The 27,276-nt window shown below is 40.8% G+C and overlaps 1 protein-coding gene and 1 long non-coding RNA gene across 2 annotated transcripts; one reads left to right on the plus strand and one right to left on the minus strand.

Moving 5' to 3' along the window:
* The first annotated feature begins 1,378 nt into the window (after positions 1–1,378).
* UBE2N (ubiquitin conjugating enzyme E2 N) lies at positions 1,379–16,158 on the plus strand. Its single transcript, XM_061639573.1, has 4 exons — positions 1,379–1,532; positions 12,953–13,199; positions 13,359–13,499; positions 14,550–16,158. Exons 1-4 carry the CDS (start codon positions 1,503–1,505, stop codon positions 14,588–14,590), a joined length of 459 nt encoding a protein of 152 aa, XP_061495557.1. The 5' UTR covers positions 1,379–1,502; the 3' UTR covers positions 14,591–16,158.
* A 3,069-nt stretch (positions 16,159–19,227) lies between these two features.
* On the minus strand, positions 19,228–21,795 carry LOC133389943 (uncharacterized). The gene is made up of 3 exons (XR_009764228.1): positions 21,656–21,795; positions 19,826–19,963; positions 19,228–19,276 (listed from the first exon to the last, which is right to left on the minus strand). It is a non-coding gene; the product is annotated as an uncharacterized LOC133389943 (long non-coding RNA).
* Positions 21,796–27,276: the final 5,481 nt, after the last annotated feature.

The raw sequence follows: 27,276 nt of genomic DNA on the forward strand, positions 1-27,276 counted from the left end.
TCTTCTACATTTTAAAAGTGTGAGGATTTTTTAGGATTTTACCTAAAATCATCTGCAGAATAATTCAAGTGAATATATTTACTCATGTGCAAGGACACAAACTGGATTAACACCATTCCATCCATCCCTAGCAGTCAGTGGGTTTCCTGTATAAGGTGATGCTTATATGTCCATTACATCATTACACAATATTGTCCAGAAAGTAAACATCTTGTATGGACTGGCTGATGGAGGGATGAAAGTTATTGAAGACCTGGTAGAAATGCTCAAGTGTGTCCTGTCAATGAGTCCAGATGATGGTATCATCAGGTAGAGGAGAGGCTTATGGAGACATGAGCTGGGAATGCATTGTTCTATATCAGCCATTAAAATGCGGGCAAACTGTGGAGCCATGCAAGTGACATGGCAATGCCATTGATTTGAAGATACACATTCTCCCTGAAGCGGATGTAATTATGGGTAATTATGAAGTGACAGTTCGGTAGCTAGGTGTGCTATAACCCCATCAGGGATGACATTCCTAATGGCTTATAGTCTGTCTTTGTGGTTGATGTTGGTGGGAAGGGCCTCAACATCCATGGCAGCTAGTATAGTGTCCTCTGAGAGAATGTGAATAGATTGTAGCTTCCTTGGGAAGACACAGGTCCCTCATGTGACTTGGAGTACTGGTGGCATAGGGTGTGAGAATGGAGTGTATATAGCCAGACACCCATGCTGTGATGGTATTGATGCTCAAAATTATGGGGTGTTCACAGTTGCCTGATTTGTGCATTTTGGTAACTAGCTTACCAATACCAGGATGTCAGTGATATCAGCACAACTGTTTTGTTTTGTGAATGGCCCCTGTTAATAATGTAATTTTCACCATCTGTACTTTTCTGCATTTTCTTTTGTTCTGAGCTCATTCTTTACAATTCCATGTTCCCTCCTCCTTCTTCACTGTGTATATGGGTGACACTTTATGTATCTGATGACGTGGATGGTAGTCTACTAAAGCTTACGACTTATTAAAACGTAAGAAGAGCCTGCTGGCCCATCTAGTCCAGCATCCTGTTCTCACAGCGGCCAACCAGTTGCCCATGGGAAGCCCGCAAGCAGGTCCTCAGTGCAAGACCACTCTCCTCTTCTGGGGCTTTTGGCAACTGGTTTTCAGAGACATACTGCCTCTATCTATGGTGGCAGAGCATAACCATCATGGCTAGTAGTCGTTGACAGCCTTATCCTCCGGGAATACATTTGCTAGTTTTTTAAAAAAAATATTTTTAATTGGTGTTTTCCAGCATAGAAACGAAAAAACTCGTGTAGCTTGATAACACCAGACTCTGAAAAGCTCTTAAAAGTTCTGTTCATCCATCTTTCTCGTTCCAGGACTACACTTCCCAATTAGCTTTGGGAGGAATGGCTGGTGACGTCAAAGGAAGTAGGGTGAGAACTTCTTCCGGTAGTGCGTAAGCCCCGAGCGGAGCCGAGACCCAGCGGAGCCTGAATTCCAATCAGACAAGATGGCCGGGCTGCCCCGCAGGATCATCAAGGTATTCGCTTTCCTTCTCTTCTAGCCTGTTCCCCCCTCCTTCCGTCTACCCTCAGCTGGATTATAGGCCTCACCCGGCCTCTCGCATAGGCTGTGGCGGCGACTGTCCCAAGGAAGGGCTAAGGGGTGCTCGGCGCTTCCGGTGAGCAAGGCAGGCGGTGGTTTCACCCTGCTTCCCTTCCTCGCCGCTGCAGGGCGCGCGGGGGGAGCAAGGATGGCTGCCCGGTCGGCCTAGTGGCGACAGCAGTAACAGCCACCGCCATACGGGGCTGGCGTAGACGTGGGAGTGACCGGCCGACTGGGCCTCTGCGCACCTGCCTGATGGGAATGAATGAGAGTTGCGGCTGGAAGGCGCCCCCCCTTCCGGGCCTGGGTTCTGAGCTTCTCTTTGCCGCGCGGGTCACAGAGCTGGCTTCGTCCCCGCCCCCTCCGTAGCAGCCGGCGCCGCTTCTTTCCTTCCTTCGCCCCGTTCATCCGCGGCGGGGAGTAGAGAGGCGGCTGTGACTAGGCTAGGCGTGTGTTGAGAGACCTGGGGGGACGGCCCAGGAAGGCTTGTGGAAAGGGGCACATGAAAGTCGCATGGAAGCACAGTTTGAACAGCCTCCTACCAACGGGTGGCGCGCAATGTCTGCAGCAGCAGAATTGAAATTAAGTGTCTGCTGGCTTATCTACTGTAGAGTAACATGATTCCTACAGATCGGGTGTCGAGTGTTCCCTTTTCGTTGGGTGGTGGTGGTTGGAGTGGAGTGGTAGGATCGAGAGACGTGGGGTGTTGTGGCTTGCTAAGTCTCTCTCCTTCCCCCTTCCCCCTCCCCACCCATTGGATGTAACCTAGGTTTTGGTGGTGTGCCAAAATATTTTGGGTGAGAGGGTTGTAGCCAATTAAATTCTACTCAGAGTAGGCTTACTAAAATTAATCGATCTAAACTAGTCATGCCCATGAGTATGTCTAACAATGAATACAGCCCAGAATATTTTAATTCCATGCTGCACTTGAAACACACACATTTTTCTCTTGATTCCTTGGAGTCTAACATGTTTGGCGTAGTAGTTCATCTCTAGTACTCAAAGAATGGCAGTGAAACTGTATAAAATTGTTTTTTTTTAAGTGTATTAAAAGCTACCAATACGAAGTATCTGATTTAAAGTAAGAGGTTCTAGAACTTTGCTGCCTCCACCTGTAATTTGTGTGTTTTATAAATTAAAGAAATCATAATCATCACAGTGTGGATGGGGTACTATCACTGCTACATGTGAAGTTCAATAGCATTCTCTTGATAACATTCTGAATTTTCAGCTTATGGTTTACATGAAATCCCTTCAGAATGTATATGTAATTCAACAGTGTCCTGAGTCCTTTTGAGAGGCTGATCCATTTTTTTTACAATGAAGTGTTTCCAACCAGTTGCCTTGAATTCCAGTGGAAAAGATCTATATGATTGAGACCTTGTGTTCAACTCTAAGCTGAGCAAAGAGTGGAATTGCTGCTCAGTTTGTATTATTGTAAACTCCAACCAAGTTGCAGCCTGAAGTTGTGCTTAACCAGTGTGTTAGGCCCCACTGAACTCAGTGGAACTTGGAGTAAACATGTCAACTTGGAGTAAACATGTTTAGGATTGGCCTTATAGTCCTTTAAATTTAGAACGTTGTTAGTCAGCATCAGTATAAGATAGTAGAATGAGCGACAATGAGATAGGGCTTTTGTGCTCATTTCCTGCTCAAGGGCTTTGCTGAGGCATTTGGTTGGCCACTGTCAGAAACAGGATGCTGGATTAGATGGACCCTTGGATCAGTCGATCCAGCAGGGCTCTTAGGTTCTTAAGGCAAAACTTAGCATTGACATTTTATATTCTGCTATCAGTATGCTGAAGGAAGTGTGCACTCTAGATATGTGCAAGATTGTATTTTTATTCTACTTATTGACTTGGAAATAAGCCACTGAGTTCAACAGAAGCCACTCTCAAGTACAACTAGAGTCGTAGCTCAGATACAGTTCTATTTCTCGTCACATGGAAAAACAAAGAACTATGGAAATTCCTGAAAACAAGCCACTAACCACGAAAGACTTCACCTTTCCCCTTAACCAGAGATTTCACCAGACATTGCAGATCTGATTTTAAGTCTATCAAAAATTGAATCTGAAAGCTGATATTCCCCAGACAGTGATTTCTAACCTAAAACCAAACTTATATAAAACTTGGACTCTTAATTTCTAAGCAAATGCCATACTTGTGTTGCATTTGTATTGAATTGCAGAGTAAACACAAAACCTAAGTGAGTCTTGTTGATTTTCTGTTTTTTTTTTTACCAAAACAGGGCTGGAAAATGAACAGGCGTCTGAGAATTGGATTCTCTTACCTAGAGACAAATAATTCAACTGTCCCCAAATTATTTTGAAAGTGGCAGACAAGCAGCACAATTCAAATCCCCCTTATGCTTGACTCTGCCAGCTAAGCCAGCCTACTGCTGCCTTGCATCACACTGTTAGTACCAACCTCCCCTTTGTGCCAGCTGAAGGTGCAGTAGAGCTTCTACCCCCTGCCACCCGCCAGTGGGAAGCCCTGAAATTGGGTGTTCCGAGGGAGGGGAAGGGTTGAGCCAGCCTCGAATCCATTGTATCCAGAGTCAGCCTCTGTGATGGCATCAAGCCCAATTGTCCTGCTCCCCCAAGCTTCTGCTGCAGCCACCATGAGCAGCAGGACAGTGGATACAGTGGAGGTATCTCACTAGCAGAGATGGTAGGATTGCACCCCAAGTCCTTTTGAGTGACTGCATTTTTCCTTTACAGTAATTTATGACTTCCATTCTAGAAAGCCTTTTTATGAAAAAATAGTGTCTATTCATGGAACCATTGCTCCATGTTGTATTGGTGTTTTGAGTTGCAACAATTTGAGATGGTTAATCAAGGGCTCCATAAATCCCATTTTTAGTGGCAAGCACAGGGAATGTAGAAGGGGGAACTTGGTGTTTTTTACAGAAGGCAGAAACTATGTTGCGAACTAAAGAGACTTAAATTGTTTTTATATTGTTTTAAATTTTAAAATTGTGTTTTAAATTGTTTTTAAAATGTCTTTTAAATTGTATATTTGTTTTAATGTTTTTGATTGCTGTAAACTGCCCAGAGAGCTTCGGCTATGGGGCAGTATACAAGTGCAATAAATAAATAAATAAACACATTTTCTGTCTCTCCTTCACTCCCCTCTCTGGTAGGCTGGCTACAATGGCTGGCTAGTAAGCAAAGCCAAAATGTGAGGGCCCTTATTAATTGGGATTTTTGTACAGTTGAGATTTTGTGCATTATCAGTTCTCAAGGTAAGACACAGCTGATAATATAAAACTGTATGGACCACATCAGGCAGAAGATTTTGTGATCCTGGTGAGTAGAAGTAGGGACTGTAGCATATTAATGTATTTGAGAAAAGTTTTTTTCACCTTTTTGTATACTCTAGTTTGGACATAGTTCAAAACCACTGATCTGGCATTTCAGTGAAAAGTCTTATTTCATTGCTGGCCTATTTAGTAGATGCTCATTGGTCAGTCCATCCACTGATTGCTTTCACAGTGACAGCACACAGACGTTTCTAGTAAAATTCTGCCATTGCCTTTCTATTTGATCCCAGATCTCCTAGGGCTCAACAGCCTCGTAACAGTGGCTGTGTCAGTCCACTGTGTACTTGGCAGGTCCACTCTTCTTCTTTGCATGAGTACAGAGGTTGCATTGGAGCAATTGCCACAGTTGGCATAGCTAAGTGATCTGGAACTTGCAGGGTTTCAATATCAGCAGTATTTTTAACACATTTGATTTCAGTGATAATAAATTCAAGCTGGACTGCTACTCTGTCATCTATTTGAAGGCATTAAGTCCTGTTTCTTCATAGTAACACCTTGCTGTTCTTCCAATACCTTTCTCCTGACTTCTAATAAATTGCATAGCAATACCTAAAATTTGGATATGCTGTAATTCAGTCAAACTAATGAGCTTATTCCATCCAAATAATATTGCTACCTATTGCAACATTTTTGATGCTTTTGCGTGTTTAAAGAGTGACTAATGAAGACATGCTGCCTCTCTGGTTTTTTTACCCCTGTTCATTGCAGTACTCCCTGCATCAGGACTGTAATTTGAGGTTAAGGCTCTGTCAGGACCCAAGAAGAAACTTAAATAGGAAAGTAGATTACAGTTATCTTCCCAGGTAACAGAAGAATATAAACAGTTCCTAAAATGGCATCAGTTTACCTAGCATTGCTGTCTCACTACTTGATGCAATTTGAACCTATTTCTGCATTAGGAAAGTAGCAAAAGCACTTTTCTTTTGAAGTGCCAATTTGGAAGGGTAGTGTTTTTTTTTTAAATTAGGGCTGTAAGAATGTGTTCCTCCTTTAGGATGTACACCTTAATGAGTTGAGGGGGTTTGAGAGTGTTGAAGAAGCTAGACTCCTAGCAGGGGCACCCAAGGTGGAATGGTCAAAGCTGAGACACCAGACTAAGATGCATCCATACTCAGAGGAAGGCAATGGTAAACCACCTCTGAATATCTCTTACCATGAAAATCCTATGAACAGAGTATCCAAAATGCAACACGAGATAGTGCTGGAAGATGAGACCCCCACGTCAGAAGGCACTCACTGAACTACCAGGGAAGAACAAAAGACAAGTACAGGTAACGCTGTGACTAATGACGCAGCTGGGTCAAAACTGAAAGGAAGCCCAGAGGCTGATGCGCACAGATGCAAAAGGAGAGTCTGGAGTTGTACGACTTACACAATAGGAACATGAAATGTGAGAAATATGAACCAGGGAAAGTTAGAAATTGTCAAGCAAGAAGTGGAACGTATCAACATTACAATACTTGATGTGAGAATTAAAATGGACGGGAATGGGACATTTTCAATCAGGCAACTACAAAATAGTTTATGCAGGAAATGAGAAATTAAGAAGAAACAGGGTTGCTTTAATAGTGAGAAGTGATGTAGCAAAAGAAATTAGGAGCTACAATGCAAGGTCTGAGCAAGTGATATCAATGAGATTAAATGGGAAACCTATTAACATAACCATCATCCAAGTCTTGGCTCGAACAGCAAATGCAAAAGAAGAAGAATTGGAGAGATTTTACACAGAACTACAGGAGGAAATTGATCACACACCAAAACAAGATGTGCTGATAATCATGGAGGATTGGAATGCAAAAGTAGAGAACAGAGAAGAACTAGGAATTGTGGGAAAATGAGGCTTAGGAGACAGAAATGAAACAGGAAAAAGACTTATTGAATTCTGTGAAGCCAATAATTGTTTCTGGCAAACACGTTTTTTGAGCAACCGAAAAGATGGCTATACCCGTGGACATCACCAAATGGTCAATATAGGAATCAAATTGATTCTATAATTGGTAGCAGAAGATGGAGAAGTTCCATACTTTCTGTAAAAACAAGACCAGGAGCACACTGCGGTACCGATCATGAACTGGTCGTATTGAAAATCAAAGTAAAGCTAAAGAAGAGGAACAAAGTAATCATAATGCCAAAATACCATTTAAATAACATCCCAGAAGCATATAAAGATCAAATAAGGAACAGATTTGAGGCTTTAAAATTAGTTGACAGAGAACCAGAAGAACTATGGAGTGAAGTCAGAGACATTATCAGGGAAGAATGCAAAAGTTAAAAAGTTAACTCTCTAGTTAAAAAGAAAGACCTCAATGGATGACTGAAGAAACTCTTAAAATGGTTAAAGAGAGAAGGAAAGCAAAAGGAGATAGAAACACGGTCAGAACTCTAAATGAAACAATACAGTGACTAGTATGTAGGGACAAAGAACTATTATAATAGTTATTGTATAGAAATAGAAGAGGACACCAAACAGGGAATAACCCTATTCCAAAAGATTAGAGAAATGACAGGGAAATTCAAACCAAGAGTAGGGATGTTGAATAATCAACGAGGGAACACACAGACTGACCGAGATGAAGCAAAAGGAAGATGGAAGCAATACACTGAAGAACTCTAGAAAAGAGATGCCAGGATGACAGATTCATTCACAGAGAAACCATATAATGAAGAACCAGACATTTTAGAATATGAAAGCTGCTCTTAAAATACTTGGAAGAAACAAATCACCAGGAATAGATGGCATACCAATAGAGTTGCTACATGCTACTGAGACTGAATCTGTCCAAATTTTGACAAAAATTTGTCTAGAAATGTGAAAAACTAAACAATGGCCCACAGACTGGAAGCATTCAATATACATCCCAATTCCAAAGAAAGGATCCCAGGGAATGCAGTAATTTTTGAATGATTGCCTTAATATCCCATGCAAGTAAGTTAATGCTCAAGATTCTACAACAAAGGCTCTCACCATATATGGAGCAAGAAATGCCAAACGTCCAAACTGGATTTAGAAAGGGAAGAGGCACCTGAGATCATATCGCAAACATACATTGGATAATGGAACGGAGCAAGGAATTTCAGAAGAAAATCACCCTGTGCTTTATAGACTACAGCAAAGCCTTTGACTGTGTAGATGATGAAAAACTATGGAATAGTTTAAAAGAAATGGGGATGCCACAGCATCTGATTGTCCTGATGCGCAACCTATACTCTGGAGAAGAGGCTACTGTAAGGACAGAATATGGAGAAACCGATTGGCTCCCCATCGGAAAGGGTGTGAGACGGGGGTGTATTTTACCACCCTATTTGTTTAATCTGTACGCAGAACATATACGGAAAGTGGGATTGGACCAAGATGGAGGTGTGAAAATTGGAGAGAGAAACATCAATAATTTAAGATATGCAGACGATACCATACTCTTAGCAGAAACCAGTAATGATTTGAAACGAATGCTAATGAAAGTTAAAGAGGAAAGCACGAAAGCAGGACTACAGCTGAACGTAAAAAAGACTAAAGTAATGATAACAGAAGTTTTATGTAACTTTAAAGGTGACAATGAGGACATTGAACTTGTCAAGGATTATCAATATCTCGGCACAGTCATTAACCCAAATGAATACAATAGTCAAGAAATTAGAAGAAGGCTAGGACTGGGTAGGGCAGCTATGAGAGAACTAGAAAAGGTGCTCAAATGCAAAGATGTATCACTGAACACTAAATTCAGGATCGTTCAGACCATGGTATTCTTGATCTCTGTGTATGGATGTGAAAGTTGGACAGTGAAAAAAGCAGTTAAGAGAAAAATCAACTCATTTGAAATGTGGTGTTGGAGCAGAGCTTTGCACATACCATGGACTCGAAAAAGACAAATAATTGTGTGTTAGAACAAATTAAACCAGAACTGTCACTAGAAGTAAAATGATGAAACTGAGATTATCATACTTTGGACACATAATGAGAAGCCATGATTCACTAGAAAAGACAATAATGCTGGGAAAAACAGAAGGAAGTAGAAAAAGAGGAAGGCCAAACAGGAGATGGATTGATTCCATAAAAGAAGCCACAGACCTGAACTTACAAGATCTGAACAGGGTGGGGTTCATGACAGATATTCTTGGAGGTGAGTGATTCATAGGGTTGCCATAAATCGTAATCGACTTGAAGGCACATAACAACAAGAAGAATGTGTTACATGCCTAGACATCAGCCTCACATTTTGGGTGACTAGCTGTCAGATGTTTCTAGACACTTTCTTAGCCTTGATTTAAGCTGTTATACAGAATCTTTAGATTTGTCACCCTACTGATTGCTTATACTTTATTTGATGTTATATCTTTCAAATGAACTCTCTAAATCAATAGATGGAGGCATCAGTAACAATCATGTTGCCTTTTGTTTTACATCCTTAATAACCTGAGAGGAGGGGGGAATCCAGAGTCCTGCAGATTCCCTAAGGGCTCTGTCTCTTGGGTCCCTCTGCTGTGTCAGCTCAGTGGTACAGTCTCGTGTCTTGAATGCAGAGGGTCCCAGGTTCAATCCTTGGCATTTCCAGGTAGGGGTGGGAGAGAATTTTGCCTGAAACCCTGGAGAGCTGCTGCCAATGAGTATCGCTCCTGAGCTAGATGGGCCAATGAGTCTGACTCATTGTAAAGCAGCTTTCTATGTGTTAACTGGTACACAAAAAATGGTTTTAAAAGTTCTCACCCCACCCACTGCCTTGACTGGCAGGACTTTGCATGTGGCAGTGGTTCCATCGCTCTGATCTTCCCTGGCCTCATTTAGAATTGCTCTGTAATTTATTATATAATACATTTCTTCTGTATATCAGATATGGCAAAATAAATGTGAACATATCTCAGAAATAAGTATCAGAGTTATGATAGGGAAAGACTTTTTCCAGTATTTTTTCTCAAATGAGTTGGGAGGAAACTAGTGAGAGGAAATAGTTCAGTGACTCCAAAAGTGTGGGGACATGTGACTCAGACTGAAATGGCAAAGAGCAGTAAAATGGGGTAATGATGGAGCAAGTGAACAGATGATGGGGAAATAAGATCTCCAACTGTCTACCCATGTATGACAGGTGTCTGGTAATCTCAAGCTCTTTAAATGAATTTTGATTACTGGCTGAGATCTAATAATAGCTCTGACTCCTTTAAAAGTTACAAAGGTGTAGAAAGAAGGGATCAAATGTCATGCAGGAAATGAGCAAAGCCTGAGAGAACAGATCAGGCAGGAAATGGAAAGGTATCTTTATTCTTGCTCTTCCCACGCCTCTCACATTGATTGTTGGCAGCAATAGACTGCTTGGTGCTATGTGGAACCCTAAGTTGTACTATCTGCCCCTAGAGGGTTGGCAGTCTGAACCAGATCGGTGAGGACTTGAGGAAGAAGTAGTGAGAGAGGGAAGGGGCTAATGGCAGTGTAGAACTTAGTCTGTGGTGAGCCAAGGAAGGTTTTGTGGGAAACGTCGTTGCAATCAGCAATCAGGGCTGTGGAGTCAGTATGTCAAACCTTCAACTCCGACTCCTCTATTTTTCTACTGTCCAACTCTGACTCCTTCATAAATGGCAAATGTATATTAATTTTTCTACTGTCTAACTCTGTCTCTGACTCCTTCATAAATGGCAAATGTATATTAATGTATTAATATTAATTAATATTAATATTAAAATATTAATTTTATTTTGAAGTTGGAGTCAGTACATTTCTACCGACTCCGACTCCACCCAAAATTGCGTCCGACTCCACGACTCTGACTCCACAGCCCTGCCAGTGATTGGAAGGAAGGGAGAGAAAGAACTGACTTATACTTATGAAGGCAGTAAAAGAAGAGAACACAAATAGCATGGCAGCATAGGAGGTATACAGTATTGGAGCCACTGAAGGAAAGCAGTTTCTCCACTCATATTGGGGTGGGTGGGTTGTTGGAACATATGAGATACTTTGTGAAACCTAAACTTTGCTGCTTTAAGAATATATATGGATTGTGTACTATTTGGTATATTAATGATATTTAACTGAAAAATATTTGATATTTACCTAAATAAATGGATTATTCAAACAATAATTATGAATATATCTATACAACTATCCAAAGAACTGTAACACTAGTTCCATGAGTCAAAGGGAACTGTAGATGTCTTTCCTTCAATATTGGTCTCGTCAGAGGGAACGAAGGGGACTTTCCAAAACGGTGGCATAGTGTCGGTGGCATCACTGTCCAGATATAAGACCCAAATCAAGCAGGCATTGCACAAGCCCTGTGAGACTAAGCAAGTTATTTGAGTCCCAGCTTCTGTGTTAGATAAAAGGTACTGCACCTCTCAGTAGCCAAGGATGTATTAGCTTTTGTCCTTAACACTGCAACAAGCAAAAACAAGGTTTGTAGGCTTAAGCTGCAACCTGATACACACTTATGTGGGAGTAAGTTCCATTGAACTCAATAGGACTTTGTTGAGTTAGCATGTACTGTTTTTTTAACAATTTGCAAACCTCAGCAGTATCATGAGAAAACAGAATAAACTCTGATATAGGCTTGGAAAACAAATATCTCTATAATGTAGGTTATTAAGGAGTAAGCCCCATTGAACATAGTGAGTAAATTTGAATAGATTTTTGCTGCTGTTGAGACTTACAACCTGATCCTATATAGAAATATTAGTCAGTTGGTGACATCCATCCACCAGTTGAACAGCTTTCCCCTGCTTCTCCTCTCCCCTTCAGCCCCCCCCCCATATGTGTCACAGGTTTGTGGGACTCTCAGGAACAGAGTGGGAGGGCTGCGGGGTGGGGAGGAAAAAAGGACAAATCCTGGTGCACAAGCCACTCATGCAAAGTGGGATGTCATCCATAGTAACTCTAGGCCAAATTAGTTCCCTTGGGTACACATTTATTTTATTTATATCTCTTTCTGTCCCAGTAAATAATATTTCCTTGTATACCTCAAGTTTATTTCTTCAGACAAAGTCATGGTCTTAAAATCTTAATAAAAACTATTTAAAAAAACTATAGCTTTTGATTCTGAAGTTTCACTTTGAACTGTATAGACATCAGAAAAGGAAGGTTTCTGTGACTTGGAACAAGCTTTCCACTCTTGAGTGCCTTGATGTTGTATGTGTACTTTTCAAATGTTTATGTAACTTGATTCAGAAGATGGAGGAAGCAAGAGAAGTCAGACTATGTTGAACAAACATTGCAGGAGTGATGTGCCTGGCAGGCTCCCAGATCACAATTCTGCACCAAATAGCTGAAGAATACTGTATTTTCCCGCCATTGGTCCAAAGTTACTTGTTTAGTAGTGCACCTAAACACAATCACACTGTTACCAACATGAACATTACTCTCTTGGAATGAAATAATTTGTAACAGCATGAATTTGTAACCACTTTATTTTAAACTACCACTTACAGTATTTCATCAAGAGGTGTTTTCAATTTCTCCCCAGATTTCCACTTTATATTTTAGGGCTGGAGTGCAGGTGGTAGGGGAAGAGGGGAAGAAAAGGGAACAGTTTCCCTGGGCTTTAGCTTTGTGCCCCCATCCCCACTCCATACCTTCACATCTCTATATGGGGCAATAGGAACTGTTAAACGTAGTAGGTCGTGTTTGTGGTGCATGCTAGAAAGTCTTTCCTTGGTTTATTTCTTGTGATGCATTCCTGGTTATTTTTTCTGTTGATAGAGAAATTGCAACATGACAGAATGAAACTGTGCTTCAACCTCATCTAAATATAGCAATATGATACTAAATTTACTATGTGATAGCTGAACCTGTTTACTTACATAATAGATGTATGAAAGGGAACAGCGTTTGCAGTTCTTGTTGCTGGGCCAACACAGCCTGCCTCTCCAGACTTCTTAGTTCAGTGATGTCTGACATCTTCAGAGATTCATTGAATGAGGAGTTAACTTTGTGAGGATTTGGTAAAATGTTCTGTAAGGACAACAACTTATATACTGCCCTTGTCCATGGACAGTTGCCCTCTTAAAGGAATAGTATGTGTATATTCCACTGCGGTTTTCTCTCTCTTTCAGGAAACTCAGCGCTTGCTGGCAGAACCTGTTCCTGGAATAAAGGCAGAGCCAGATGAAAGCAATGCACGTTATTTTCATGTGGTCATTGCAGGTCCACAGGATTCCCCCTTTGAGGGTGGGACATTTAAACTTGAACTATTCCTTCCAGAAGAATATCCAATGGCAGCTCCGAAAGTACGTTTCATGACCAAAATTTATCATCCTAACGTAGACAAATTGGGAAGAATATGTTTAGATATTTTGAAAGGTAAGTATTTTGGGATAAGAATGACACATCTTTCTCTTTCATGCATTCTTCAGATTACTAAAATAGTTGAAAGATATTACATATTTCAGTGATCTTCTTAGGGGGAAGTGTTCTATATTAGAAATGTTACTTTAGTACTCTCTTAACTTGCTTCCTCAGATAAATGGTCTCCAGCTTTGCAGATCCGTACAGTTCTGCTATCAATCCAAGCTTTGTTAAGTGCTCCCAACCCAGATGATCCACTAGCAAATGATGTAGCTGAGCAGTGGAAGACCAATGAAGCCCAAGCCATAGAAACAGGTAGTGTATCCTTATTTTAGGCTTTTAAACTGGGTTACGTATAAAATTCTTACCCAGCTTTTTGTCCCAAGCACAGAATCCTAAACTGTCTTACAAAAACATAAAGTAAAAACAAATCTTGTAGAAATTATTTCAAGTCATACAAGAACTCAAATACTGTAGATGTAAAACATCCAGCCTTTGGGGACTTTGAGACAAATGAGAGTCAATGTTAATTGTGTGCATGCAGTTAATGTGCATATTTTTGTATTCTGTAAATAGCAGCCATGGGGAAGCCTGAGCAGTAGGAGGAATTAACTTTTTCTTCAATCCTAACAAAAAAATCTTCCTCTGAAGCTGCTATTTCTTCAGCTTCAGAAAGGAGATGTTTGTTGAGACTGGAAGAGGAAGAGTTAACCCCCCTGCAGAGGCTTCACCTTGGCTGCTATTTACAAAACAAAAATATACAAATTAATTCCACATCTGCAATTAAGAGCACACATCTTGCCAATAGTTTTAGAACCAGCTCCTTAGTGCAGGCCATCTTTTAATGGTTAACAGGTAATTCGGTTGGAGGATTGTATGTGCGCACACATGACTAAATGTAGCACTTGAGTAGTAGGTTACATCTTGGTCATGTAACTTGTGCAGTCTTGGAGACCTACTTTCTAGCCTGTGATTGTAGGAGTTGTCATGGCCAGGTCTGACCTCCCAGTTGACTTAACTACGTTTACTTACATGAGTGGGTATATAGATCTATGTATGGGAATTATCAAGTGATAAACCTATTGGTTGATAATTTGAATCCTGTAAGTGGGCACTGCATTTGCATGTGATGTGCATTAGGTTCATGCAACCAACATACCATGAGTTGGTTGCAATTATCACGATTGAGGTGAATGTATAAAGGCCTCAGAAGGAACACTTGGCACTTGAATCCTTTTATTATATGCAGTTGTCTGCAGGAATGACTAGAGGCCAGTGAGCCTTTAGCAAAAAAGGTGGGTGGTGGAAGAGAATATTGAAGTGAGATGTTTTATTGTCTAATATGTATTTCTTTTCTCTTTTCAGCCAGAGCATGGACTAGGCTATACGCCATGAATAATATTTAAAATGTGCTCTGAATCAGTGTGCATCACTTTTTCCTGTTCTGCCAAGACCTTTTCCTTTTTTTGTTTTTGTTTGCATTTAATGGACACAGTCTTAGAAAACATTACAGAATAAAAACCCAGACATCAGTTCTTTGGTGATTTAAATGCACACTAGCAAATCTGTGTCTTGTCCTAATTCATTCCTGTTCCGCATGAACAGAGGCTAGAAGTATCATCGGGATTGTTTGTGAAATTGTTTAAAAGCAGTAGCACATTGCTGCTTTTAATAAATTTTTCCCATTATGAGTTTAGTGTAAGCACTGTGAATAAAAGTAGTCAAGGTTAGCTGCAGGGATTTTTGTTCTAATTGTGTGGGCCCTTTCTCCCTTTTTTATGGTGATGCTAATTGTATTGGTTAAAGCAGCTAACCAGTTATACTCTAGAATATGCCCTCTAGCCAAGTCTAACTTAGACACTGTAGATGGACAAGCTTGGCTGTTTGAACAAAAACGGGAACATTCAACATCCATCGCTAATATTGTGATTCTGCTGTCAAGTGTAAAAACCTTCCCTTCAAGGAAAAAAGCTTGTGACCATTTTGTATGGCTTGTCTGAAAAATCTTCTGTAAATCTTATGTTTTAGTAAAATATTTTGTTATTCTACTTTGCCTTTGTACAGTTTGTTTTGCAGTGTTCTTTTTTCATGTTTCAATTGTGACAATCATATTTTTTTTTTTTAAAAAAAATGAAGCCAGATTGGAACATTTTGATTTTCACCAGCCTAACAGATGTAGTAAAATATTGGATTTTTTTGCTGACCTGTATTAGGCCATGCCACATTAGTGCTCATAATGTTTTGTTTTTGTTTTTAAAAATCCTCTGGTAAATGTAATTGCTTATCAGAGTCAAAGTAGGTTAGATCCATCATTAATGTGTATGTACTTGCAAAGTTAAGTACCACTGAAGCAGGAAGCTAGCAAAACAAACAGCAATTTTGGGTGTATGTGTAACTTGTCTGTGTTGTGCTACGTATTATCCGGTATCAGACTACACGTTTAAAAATAACTTGGATCTTTAAAAGAAAAGATCCTCTGCATAAAATGAGATGTTAAACTACAGTACAGTACATTGGTTGCTAAGGTATTTACTGCTAGGCTTCTTAGCTCTGGCCATACCTGCAATTCTTAACTCCTTTCTTGACCCACTTCTTCATTTAGAAGATGGAAATTTTTATTTTTTATTTTAGCCATCAAGTAGAAATAGTAGAAATGTAAATAACTCATAGGAGCATATTTTGACCCCAACGTCTAACTTCTGTATTTCCTAAAATTTCTTTTCTCAAACTGCTTCTTGTCTTGACCACCTTTCTGATATCTCTGCTGTCCATGTGGCCAGTGTAATGCCAGCTTGGCATGGGTAATGTTTGTCTTGCAGGGTTTTTTTGGGGGGGGGACAGTACTGAGGTCCATCTTTCTGACCATCACACCTATTCTAGCATCATCGGGGGTTTCTATAGAATGTGGTTTATGTATTGTGCTCTTATGTAAGATAAAAAATATCTATTAAAATCACATTTTCAACAGACAAAATGCTTTTAGTTCATGGTATTGTCAGAGTTGACTGCATTATAGCATAATAAAAGGTTGACACTAATCTACTTCAACAAGAGACCATCTCAAAAGCTGTTTTTAGTTGAAATTCTTCATTACATTGTATCTGGGCTTGCAGCTGGCCTTCTCAATTACCAGTGAATGATATCATTGCTGTAATAGAAAACTGATCATGATATTCTTCTCTTAACTTTTACAAGTGTTTTAAGTTCTCACTTATGTTATTGACTAGAATGAACATAAACACATCTATGCATTGAAGTATGATCCCTGACTATGTTTGCTCAAAAGCAAGTCCCACTGAGTTGAAAAAGACTTATTTCCTTGTAAGCGAGCTTATGTTTGCAGGCTTAATCTAATTTTTAAAAGAGATACCTGCAAAGCAAATGGCTTTGTATTTTGTATTTTGACATTCAGTGATACATGTGGTATTTTACTGATGTTTAAAATGCTTCTACTGTGGGGTTACAGTTAATTTTTTTAAAAAAATCTAATGAAACTTTTGGGTTGTGTACCTTACATTCTAGGAAAGAACTACTGAAATATATCCCTGTAGAAGCTGTTCTTTAAAAATATACACGGTAGTAAATCTAAACTTACATGTAGATGGTAGCAGTAGAACTGTACTGGAATATTGCTTAATTTTCAAACCTAGGGCATAATCTAGCAAGAATTAAAAACCAATTTCACTGGGAGGATTACAGCCTAATCCTAAATATGTTTATTTGCTGTAAATCCCTCTGAGTTCAGTGGACATTACCCCGCAGCTTTGAACACGTACTTAAATCACTCCTATTGAAATAGAATGGGAATCGAAAGTGTTTAACTTTGCTTGTGTCTCTCTCCCCACCTTACATGTGGTAAATGTCTGTAAATGTTGAATTAAGAGTTTGTCTGACAGCAGCACAAATTTATGCGGTGCTCCAGAGAGGTGTGTGCACTCAAATTTGAGACTTTTGTCTCATCAGTTGCCCATGGAACCCTGCACTGTGTTAAAAACTTAAGTTTAAAATGGGAGCATGGTGCAAAAGCTGATTGATAATCATTTGTTAAGTATGCATGCTATTTCTTCTGTGTATGCATTGAGAATAGCTCTTGTGCCAAAACTGGGGAGTTTGGACATTCCATTGGGACAACGGTTAAAGAGGAAAGCTCCAGAAAGCGTCTCTGTGTTCTAGCTCTAAATGTTGAGAGAAATAAAGTGATTATAAGGCTTGGTTCTGATTTCTTAATTTTGTATCTGAATCCTACAAAGTGTAAACATTAAAAATAAGATTCTTATCCCTTTTTTGAGGTCTAGGTATGTAACTTCTTTGAGGCATTGAGGATACTTGAATCTGTAATGGATGGAACTAACTGACTGATCTGTAAAAGAGTTCTAAAAAGACTTACCAACAATAAATAGGTCATATTGTTGTCTTGGTACATCTCAGCTGGTTGGAATTGTCCCATTGTATTATACTGATAAACAAGTTGAATTATTTAAGTTCATTTACTTTATGCTAGTGAGTGCTAGGAAGAAAGATGGGGTTCTTTTACTGAATTACAGTACAGGTGTTTAATATTAATCTTGATGCTAATAAATCTTCAGGCCAGTTAGTTATCTGGTGTGTGTACTGATTTATGAAGCCAGGGCTTAAATCAAAACCATGTTTGTAATAAGCATTTTTTCTTTAGCTGGTAAACAATAGATAGTTCTTGTGTATGTTCTTGAAAAAAGGAAGACCCCCAGTGACAAATACATCCATGCTTTGCATGGATACACTGTTTAACTGACCAGAGTAGATATATTGAATATTAAGTGTAATTATGGCTAAGCTGAAATGTGGATTTTATGCTTTTAAAGGAAGCATATTTCCAGCATGTTATGGTTCCTGTAAAGTCTCCAGGTCTAGTCAGATCAGAAATTATGTGTATGCGAGCTTAATGTACATTCCTACCATTTTCAGATTTATTTTAAAAATGCCTGATAGGTTCTGTTTAACATCTGACTGTAATGTTATGACATGGAAATAAAAGGAAGAGTGATTATTCATTATACAGTGAGTTTCTCATTTTAAGAAAAAGAACTTTTAAAAAGTAAGGCTGGTTTCTCACAGTAAACTTTAAGCATATTTGTACAAAGAAAATGACGATACAATTTATTCAGTAATTTCTTCCCTGAGGAGAGAAAAAACTAGCTTATCACATGGAAAAAGTTTCAGCAAACATGCTGATTCATACTGGACTTCGGGTAGCCTAATACCAAAACAATAAATTGCTTAATTTATTTAGAATATTCATATTGTGCCCTTTAATGAAGTTCTCAGCACAGTTAACAAATACAAATAAAAAGCCTAAACTACAAGCTAAAAGTACAAATGCATAAAAAAACTAAGTGGCCTCAAATTTCAGAGCAGAGATAAATTTAAGCTGAGCAATAATTAAAATATTAAGAGAATACAAAAAGTTCTTTATTTAGTAAAAGAAATCAAAGTGGGTGAGAGTTGGCATTGCTGACAAGGACCTCTTCTATATGCACCTCATTTGTTGGGAGCACACAGAAGGCCTTTGACAAAGGTCTTGCTTGGTACATAGAGAGCTGGGCAATCCTTAAAGCAGAGATCAAAAGCCTGCAGTCCTCTAGATGTTGGACTCTCAACTTCCCTGACTGTTGACCATGCTAGCTACAGCTGATGGAAGGTGGGGAGTCCAGTAACATCCAGAGGATCAGATTCCCCATCCCTGCCTTAAGGCAAGCCAGTTGCAAGTCAAAACTTGCAGTTAAGCTTGCAAATAAACCAGGCGCTAGTGCTCCTACAAAGCATTGGTTTGATACGTTCATACTGCTCAGTCAGGTGTGGTCATAGCTGACATATCAACTGAAGCTGGCTACCTCAAGTCTCCACTGACATTTATTTATTAAATTTATGTCCTGCCTTTCCTCCCAGTAGGAGCCCAGGGCAGGAAACAAACACAAACTTATAAAAACAGACTTCAAAATATATTAAAACAGCTTTTAAAAAAAATCTTTAAAAAATCTTAAAAGCAATTCCAATACAGACTGGGATATGTTTTCTGCTTAAAAGGCTTGTTGAAAGAAGGTCTTCAGTAGGTGCTGAAAAGATAACAGAGATGGTACCAGTAATATTTAAGGGGGAGGAAATTCCAATGGGTAGGTGCCGCTACACTAAAGGTACTCTTCCTATGTTGTACAGAATGGACCTCCCGATAAGATGGTATCTGCTGGAGGCCCTCACCTGCAGAGTGTAGTGGTCAACTGGGTATATAAGGGGTATCCTGGTCCCAAGCTGTATAGGGCTTGGCACACCAAAACCAAAACCTTGAACTTAGCCCGGTAGCTAATGGGCAGCCAGTGCAATTCGTTCAGCAGTGGGGTGACATATTGGTGATACCCTGCCCCAGTGAGCAGCTCAGGAGCAACCGTGTCAAGAAGTTGCATGTCGTTCCACAGGGTGACAAGGGCTTTACCAGGGCCCCCTGCGCTATCTTCTGGGAACTCCCCTAGGGCATTCACAGCATTGAGCAAGCATCACAGAACCAACTGAAGGAGAATAAATCCACCACTATTGTGTCAAGAATATGTTGCCGAATACACTCACAATAGAACACCAGTCGGGAGGGGCCCTGTGTTTAAACAACTTACTTGCCAACAAGGAACAAAGGCATCTGATCAACGGCCGAGAAAGTCCTGTGCTGCTTCGCCGTGCAGGGGGGCTGCGGCCTTGGTGTGGGGCAGGTGTGGCGGCTCTGGGAGAGGTGCGGAGCCAGCGGAGACGAACACCTGCAAAAGCCATATTGAAGCGTCTGTGCTCCACCCCCACGCCTTTAACAGTGGTATTAAAAAGGGAGTTGAGGCTGCAATTTTATCAACATGGCAAGTTCTCTGGAAGATGATGGGACTTGCCTGAGTTACCATGCATAAAATAATGAACGTGGTGTTTCCAGCTACCCCGCTACCTCCGGCCTTTGAAGGGCTTGCAAGAAGTGGCTGCAGGACTGCGAGTAACATCATGGGTGGGGTGTTTCTAGGAGCAAAGCTGAAACTGTCTTAATTTCCTTTTATTTTTGCCATATTGCCAAGAGGTGTAATGTGGCCTGCTAAATAATGTAATGTTATAGTATTGAAAAGGGTTTTGTCTTTGTTGTGACATTTGTTATTGTTTTATTACTGCTGTTGCATTATGTTATTATGAAATAGTTTTTGTAATTGCTTTTGTTGTAAGCTACTTTGAACACATTTTTTTTAATTTTTTTGTAAGTTGCTTTGAGTTCCACTTTGGGGAAAACAACTAATAAATATCATTAATAATAATAAAATTAATAAAATTTATTATTATTATTATTATTATTATTATTCAGGAATCCAGTGGATTCCATTAGTCTCTGGGGGCAGACCATCTTAATCTGTCCACCATCCCTGAAGGGAAGGATTGGAGTTGTAAGTTTGAACTTGACCAGGAAGTGGTCTAACCATGACCATGAGGTGACATCCACTCACCCATCTCCAGAAACCCCTTCCTCCATCTGGAGCAAAACCCAAGTTGAGGGTGTGCTCTGCCCTATGTGTCGGGCTGGTGACAACTTTAGACAGCCCCATGGTCATCATGTAGGCCATGAAGTCCCAAGCCTGAACACTGGAGGCAGCCTCAGCATGGACATTGAAATCACCCAGAGCTACCATTCTGGGCTCTTCCAATACCACAGCTGAGATTGCCAGCTTGGTCAGAGAAGCTGCTGGGCAGCAGGGTGGACGGTGCACCAGCAGCAACCCTAGTTTATTGTCTCCTTGGCCCGGCATCAGGTGCAGGCCCTCACAGCCAGCTCCGAGACAGAGTGGTTTCCTGGTGACAGAGATGGAAGTTCTGTAGACAACAGCAACCCTTCCCCCGCCCCCATCCCTGCAGCCTGTGCTGGTGTTGCACCAAGTATCCAGGTGGGCAAACTGGGTCAGATCAACTCGTCCCAGCTCACCCATCCAGGTCTCAGTAATACCAAATTGGCACCCTCATCCATGAGCAAATCATGGATGAGTGTGGTCTTACTGTGTACCAATCTGGCGTTAAACAATAGCACACACATGCCAGTGGCCACAGCAGATGAGCAATCAGAAACCCATCCATGCAAGGAGTGGGAGCGAGGAACAATGTATAGATAGCCTTGCCCTTGTCTTTTGTGGTGGCTCATGCCCTCCCCATGGCAATACCTCCCTCTACCCATGTTCACTTAAATTGGGGTGGCATCACCCATATCCCTCCTTATTAAGACTCCTCCTAAACACCTGATATGGGCACAATAAAAGCCCACCATCAAAACGCATCTGAACCACTTATCCCTGTAGGCCTCTGAATTGGGAACAGTGAGACACACTCAATATCTTTCACACAGGGCACATCTACCCCCCCATCTCACACCCAGGGAGGGCCAGCCTTCTGCCAGTTGCAGACTCTCACTCTGAAGGCATCTGGTGACTTACTTAGTTTACTGCAGAGGCTCCCACTCCATGCAGGAGCTACACATACGCCTTATTTCCTCCCCACTACCAAGCTCCTCTAGATTGGTTTAAAATAAAAAAATAGTAGTGCCCTCACCCTTGGGGCTCCCCAAGGGATGATCCCCTTTGGTGTTTCCCCTTCAGTGGCAACCCTGCTGGCAGCAGACTCGCTACTCAAGGCCAGCCAGGCTTTTATGCCCCCTGACCCAGCCAGGGGCTGATGCAAGAGGCTGCAAGATTGACTGCAGCCTCTCTCTGGATTCAGGGTCAGGCAGGGGATCCCAGTCCTTGCAGCACTTACCTGGGACCTCGGCTGTCTTGAGATAGCAACCAAGCAAGCACCCAGTACCCCTTGTTCCTTCAGGTTTAGTGCAACCCGAGCCAGAATATTCCATTTAATAGCAATCTCAGTTGGACAGATGTCTGTCAGTTTCTGAATGAAATGAGTATGCAGAAATAAGTTTATAAATTAAAAGAAAAACATACATACATCATTGTCCTGTGGACTCTCAGATCCTGTAGGAATATTGAAACTATAGAGATTGTAGAGCAACTCATCTCAGTGTTTGCTGAGGGAAGTTAGAGGCTCACACTGAATGTCAGACATGGTACTTGTATGTTTGAGAAGGAAAGGTATTGCTATCCAATCACAGCTATTTTAAACTGCATTTCTCCATTGTTTTCTGAGGGGAAAAAGCACCTTAAGCAATTGGCAGGCCAAGACAAAGTAGCTTGGCCAAGTTCAACAATGGAATGTATTATATGAGGAATGGCTTGCTTGCAATAGTTTCTTGTATCCTTGTGATGAGTGTATGTGGGGTAGGGGGATACATGCCATGAAGTTAAAACATCCCCTCGCTCCACCCCATCTGTATAACAATATCATTCAGTGCTGGTAACCAGTCTTGATCTTTAAACCTCGTTAGCAGAATAAGGAGGAGTATGGAAAAGAGGGGAAGCGAAAGCATTCTTTGTGAGGCACAAGCAGTGCTGCAAGGTCCAGACTTACACAAGGCTTCTCTTCTACCCTGGCTGGATCACAGAAAAGAAGCACACAGGAGTCCAGGATATCCTACAGCAGGGGTCCCCTAACGGTGGTCTGTAAGCTTTATGCAGGTGGTCTACAGCTGTCTCCATTAAATATTCATATTGCATTTTATTTCTTGTAGTGCATTTTATTGTGTTACATTTTGTATTCTATAGAATTCAAACTGTAATACAATAAAATTACAATTGTAATATTGTATGATACAAAAGCAAAAAAAAACCAATTAAAATCGTACCATGGCTAGCACAGCACATTACAACAGGCAGAAAAATTAAGTTGTCCACCAAGACCATCAGCAATTTTCAAGTGGTCCATGCATGAAAACATTTGGGAACCAGTGTACTACAGCATTCTGTTGCAGATCCTAACTTGTCAGATGAAAGCCCAGCGGAGACCACTGATACCCTGGGGTATTCGAGGAAGGGTGAGCCCTTCTCAATTGACCTGAAGGGATAGCCTTACACCTATCAAACTTCCTGAGACATACAAAACAAACAATGAAAGTAGACCAGGAGCAGAGATAGTGACAGCTTGATTGAATGTGCCTTAACAGCCACCTCTCCAGGTGCCAAGTAGGTACAAGCAAGAGAACAAGTACAGAATTTAACCAATACATGGCTAAAATCTTGACATTATTGCAAGTCACTTGTGAGTTCACAGCAATGTGGCTGCTATCAGAAATGGGAACTGTGTAAAGATTTTCCTGTGAGATGCAGGAAATGATCCTAAAGTTAAGCAACATTTGTAAACAAATTTACCTAAAGTTGGTAGAGTGGTACACACATAAAATGACTTTTTGATAGAAACACTACTCTCAGTAACATGTGAGGCAAGTGAGAATGTTTATCTTAAGTGCTTTGGGCATATAGGTAAAAGGTGTTTAGGGTGCAATTCTGTATACATTTAGCTGAAAGTAAGTCCCATTGAATTCCATGGGATTTTTTTCCCTGAGTGTGGAAGCAGGGGATTGTGCTGTGAAATACCCTTCCGATAGAGATTCATAGTTGGCAGTTTCAGTAAGGTAAGTGCTGATCCCATGGTTGTCCTACGTTCTACTGTAATAGGTGCACCTAGTCCAGCTCACACAGATTTGCTGGGTCTTGCAGGAAGAATCCACACAACAGGGGAGATGGGCATCTTCACAAAATCCACTACATTCTAAAAAGGGACCTTTGTTTTATTGCTTAAGATCCAGGCACATAATACACAATTCATACAAAGAGAACACACTGTATCAGGATGTAAAATACATATAAAGCTTGAACTGAGACATTTCCTTTCCTCATATCTATTATTGATTTTAATATTTTTTGCTTATGGACTATATTTCATACAGTGAAATCCAATTCTATACATCACCCTTGCACAATGGACCTCTACAGACCCCTATCTGTGCTCCATAATGAGGGGAGAGCATTCCAGAAGCTGGACACTACAACCAATAATAATAATAATAAATTTTATTTTTCAGTCGCCTATCTGTCCGGGTTAGGGACACTCTAGGCGACGAACAACAAGAATAAAACAATACATATATATATAATAACATCATCAAATTTTAAAATTAAAAATCCATCCTTTAATTCATAAATTACTCTGTCTCAATCTTGTAGGCCTGCCTGAACAGCCAGGTCTTCCAAGGCTCGGCGATAGCTGGACAAGGAGGGAGCATGTCTGAGATCAAAAGGGAGGGAGTTCCAGAGGGTGGGGGCCACAATAGAAAATGCCCTCTCTCTGGTCCGCACCAGCCTGGCTGTTCTCACAGGTGGGACCGAGAGAAGGTCTTGCGAGGCTGATCTTGTCAGGCGGCATAATCAGTGATTCTGGAGGTGTTCCTTCAGATATACTGGGCCGAAACCGTATAGGGTTTTAAAGGTCAGCACCAATACCTTGAATTGGGCCCGGTAGACAACTGGTAGCCAGTGAAGATCTAATAACACTGGGGTAATGTGATCCCAGCGACGGCTATGCGTGATCAAGCGTGCCACCGCATTCTGTAGCAGCTGTAATTTCCAGACCGTTTTCAAGGGTAACCCCACGTAGAGCGCATTGCAGTAGTCTAAGCGAGAGGAGACCAGGGCATGTATCACTTGGGGGAGCAGATGACCAGGAAGATAGGGTCGCAGTCTCCGTATCAGATGTAATTGATACCAAGCTGCCCGGCTCACTGCTGTAAGCTGAGCCTCCATGGACAGCTGGGAGTCAAGAATGACCCCAAGACTGCGGACCTGGTCCTTCAGGGGCAAATTTACCCCATTAAGCATCAGGTCAGTAATTCCTAATTTCCTTTTATCTCCCACAAGTAATACCTCAGTCTTGTCGGGGTTCAGCTTCAGCCTATTCAGGCACTTGGACATGGTGTTCACAGCCAACTCCGGTGAGGATTTAAATGAGAAATAGAGCTGAGTGTCATCTGCATACTGATGACACTGCAACCCAAAACTCCTGATGATTGCTCCCAGCGGTTTCATATAGATGTTAAATAGCATGGGAGAGAGGATAGAGCCCTGTGGCACTCCACAATGAAGAGGCCAAGGGTCTGAAACCTCATCTCCCAATGCCACCCATTGCTGCCTATCCGAGAGAAGGTTGTCTTCTCCATTGCACCTGACTTATTTCAGGTAACAGAAGCATCTGGAGGAGGGCATCCAAAGCTGCCTTAAGCATATCAGCAGGCTAATGTTGAAGTAGGCAATCCTTGGAAGTCTCCCAAACAGGACAAGGTATTAAAAGAAACACCAGTATCCAAAAATGAATGAGAAGTCAGTGCAGATGTTAAGTACTGGTGAAATATATTTTCATCAGTTACTATTTTGAACTAAATGCAAATTCAACAGTCTTCAAAGGCAGTGTGTGTTACAGTTGTCACATTGGTAGGTTATCAGGGTGCCTCCTCCGGGTGCCTACTGCAAGGGAAGCTCAGAGAATGGCAACAAGGGAAAGGGCCTTCTCAGTGGTGGCCCCCAAATTATGGAATGATCTGCCTGACAAGTTGCGCCTGGTGCCAACACTGTTATCTTTTCGGCGCCAGGTCAAGACTTTCCTCTTCTCCCAGGCATTTTAGCATGTGTTTTATATTGTTTTAAATTTTTTAATTGTATTTTAAACTGTTTTTTAAAAGATGTATTTTAAATTGTATTTGTTTTTAGTTACTGTAAACCACCCAGAGAGCTTTGGCTATGGGGCGGTATGCAAGTATAATAAATAAATAAATAAAATAAATAAAATCAGGCCATGGATAACTACACTCACAGTGTTCCTTGGCAGGATGCTTCTATACTTTGGAATACATAAATTGAAACTTAATGTCAATACCCATTGTGAAAAATTGAACAGATCAGAGGTTCCAAACTGGTCCGTGAGCTTCATTCAGGTGGTCCATGGCATGTCTACATTAAATATTTGTGTTGATTTTTGATTGCATTTTATTGCTTCTTTTATCTCTTAATGTATTACCATTTGAATTCTATGGAATGCAAATTGTAATACAACACAAGAAGCAATAAAAATATAATTAAAAATCATACAACACCTAGCACAGTGCATTACAGTTACTACAATCATTAAGTACTCTGCCAAAACGATCAGCATATTTCAAGTGGTCCATGAGGGAAAAAGTTTGGGAGCTACTGGACTAGATCAAACAAATACCCTTTTAAAGTAGGGGTTGCTAACCTTTTCAGTCAAAGGACTGCATTCAAGGGTGGCCATCCCTTTGAGGGCCACATGTATAAGTTGCTGCTGAACACTTGTACTTACCACACATGCTCACAGTCTGTCCCCCCACCCCCATTGCAGCACTGGCCTCGGTGGAAAGTTTCAAACCTCTCCTCTCAGCCCGGTATTGCAAAGGGGAGCTTGGGTAGGTGCTTTTAGTGTTGGCACTTAGGCACCTGCTTAACATACATTTGTTCATTCAGATTTTCCTTGATGAATGTTCTAGCTTAGTTGGTATTACATTCACTCATGTTTGGCACTATAGACACATTTGCAAATAAAGGCTTTCCATCATTACCCCTGCTTTAAAGGAATTGACCATTTTGACAAGTTTATCATGGCTGCCATCTTGTAACCCAGATAACTGTCATACCCTGATATCCTGAATCCTAGTTTAGATCCTCTTAGCTGTAAAGAGAGAACTGCTGTAGCTAACTCCAGTGTTAAAACACTTTTTCAAAGAAACAATTCCATCAGTGTTTCTGGACCTGCTCCTTAATTTTGTTCTATCAGAAAAAACCTTAAATCTATTCAAAACAAATACTGTATGGATCTTTGCTTCTATCGGTAACTGGCTGAATTCTACTCAACAAATATTGTTAGAAACACACAATGATATCTTATGCTAATACAGAGATGTTTCTAGAGTTGCAAATGTCCTTTGAATATGAATAGTTTACTTTGTCAATCCTGAATTATAGGTGTTACTGGATTCCCTCCATATATTTTTACAAAATAAAGCACAAGATGGTCAAGATGATCTTTGCAACTAATGAGTTGCTGTCTAAATATCTCCAGACTAAGGTAAGCAAATACTATTCCCAAATATTGGAAAGTG

This window comes from Rhineura floridana, chromosome 8, assembly GCF_030035675.1.
Source record: "Rhineura floridana isolate rRhiFlo1 chromosome 8, rRhiFlo1.hap2, whole genome shotgun sequence".
Taxonomy (NCBI): domain Eukaryota; kingdom Metazoa; phylum Chordata; class Lepidosauria; order Squamata; family Rhineuridae; genus Rhineura; species Rhineura floridana.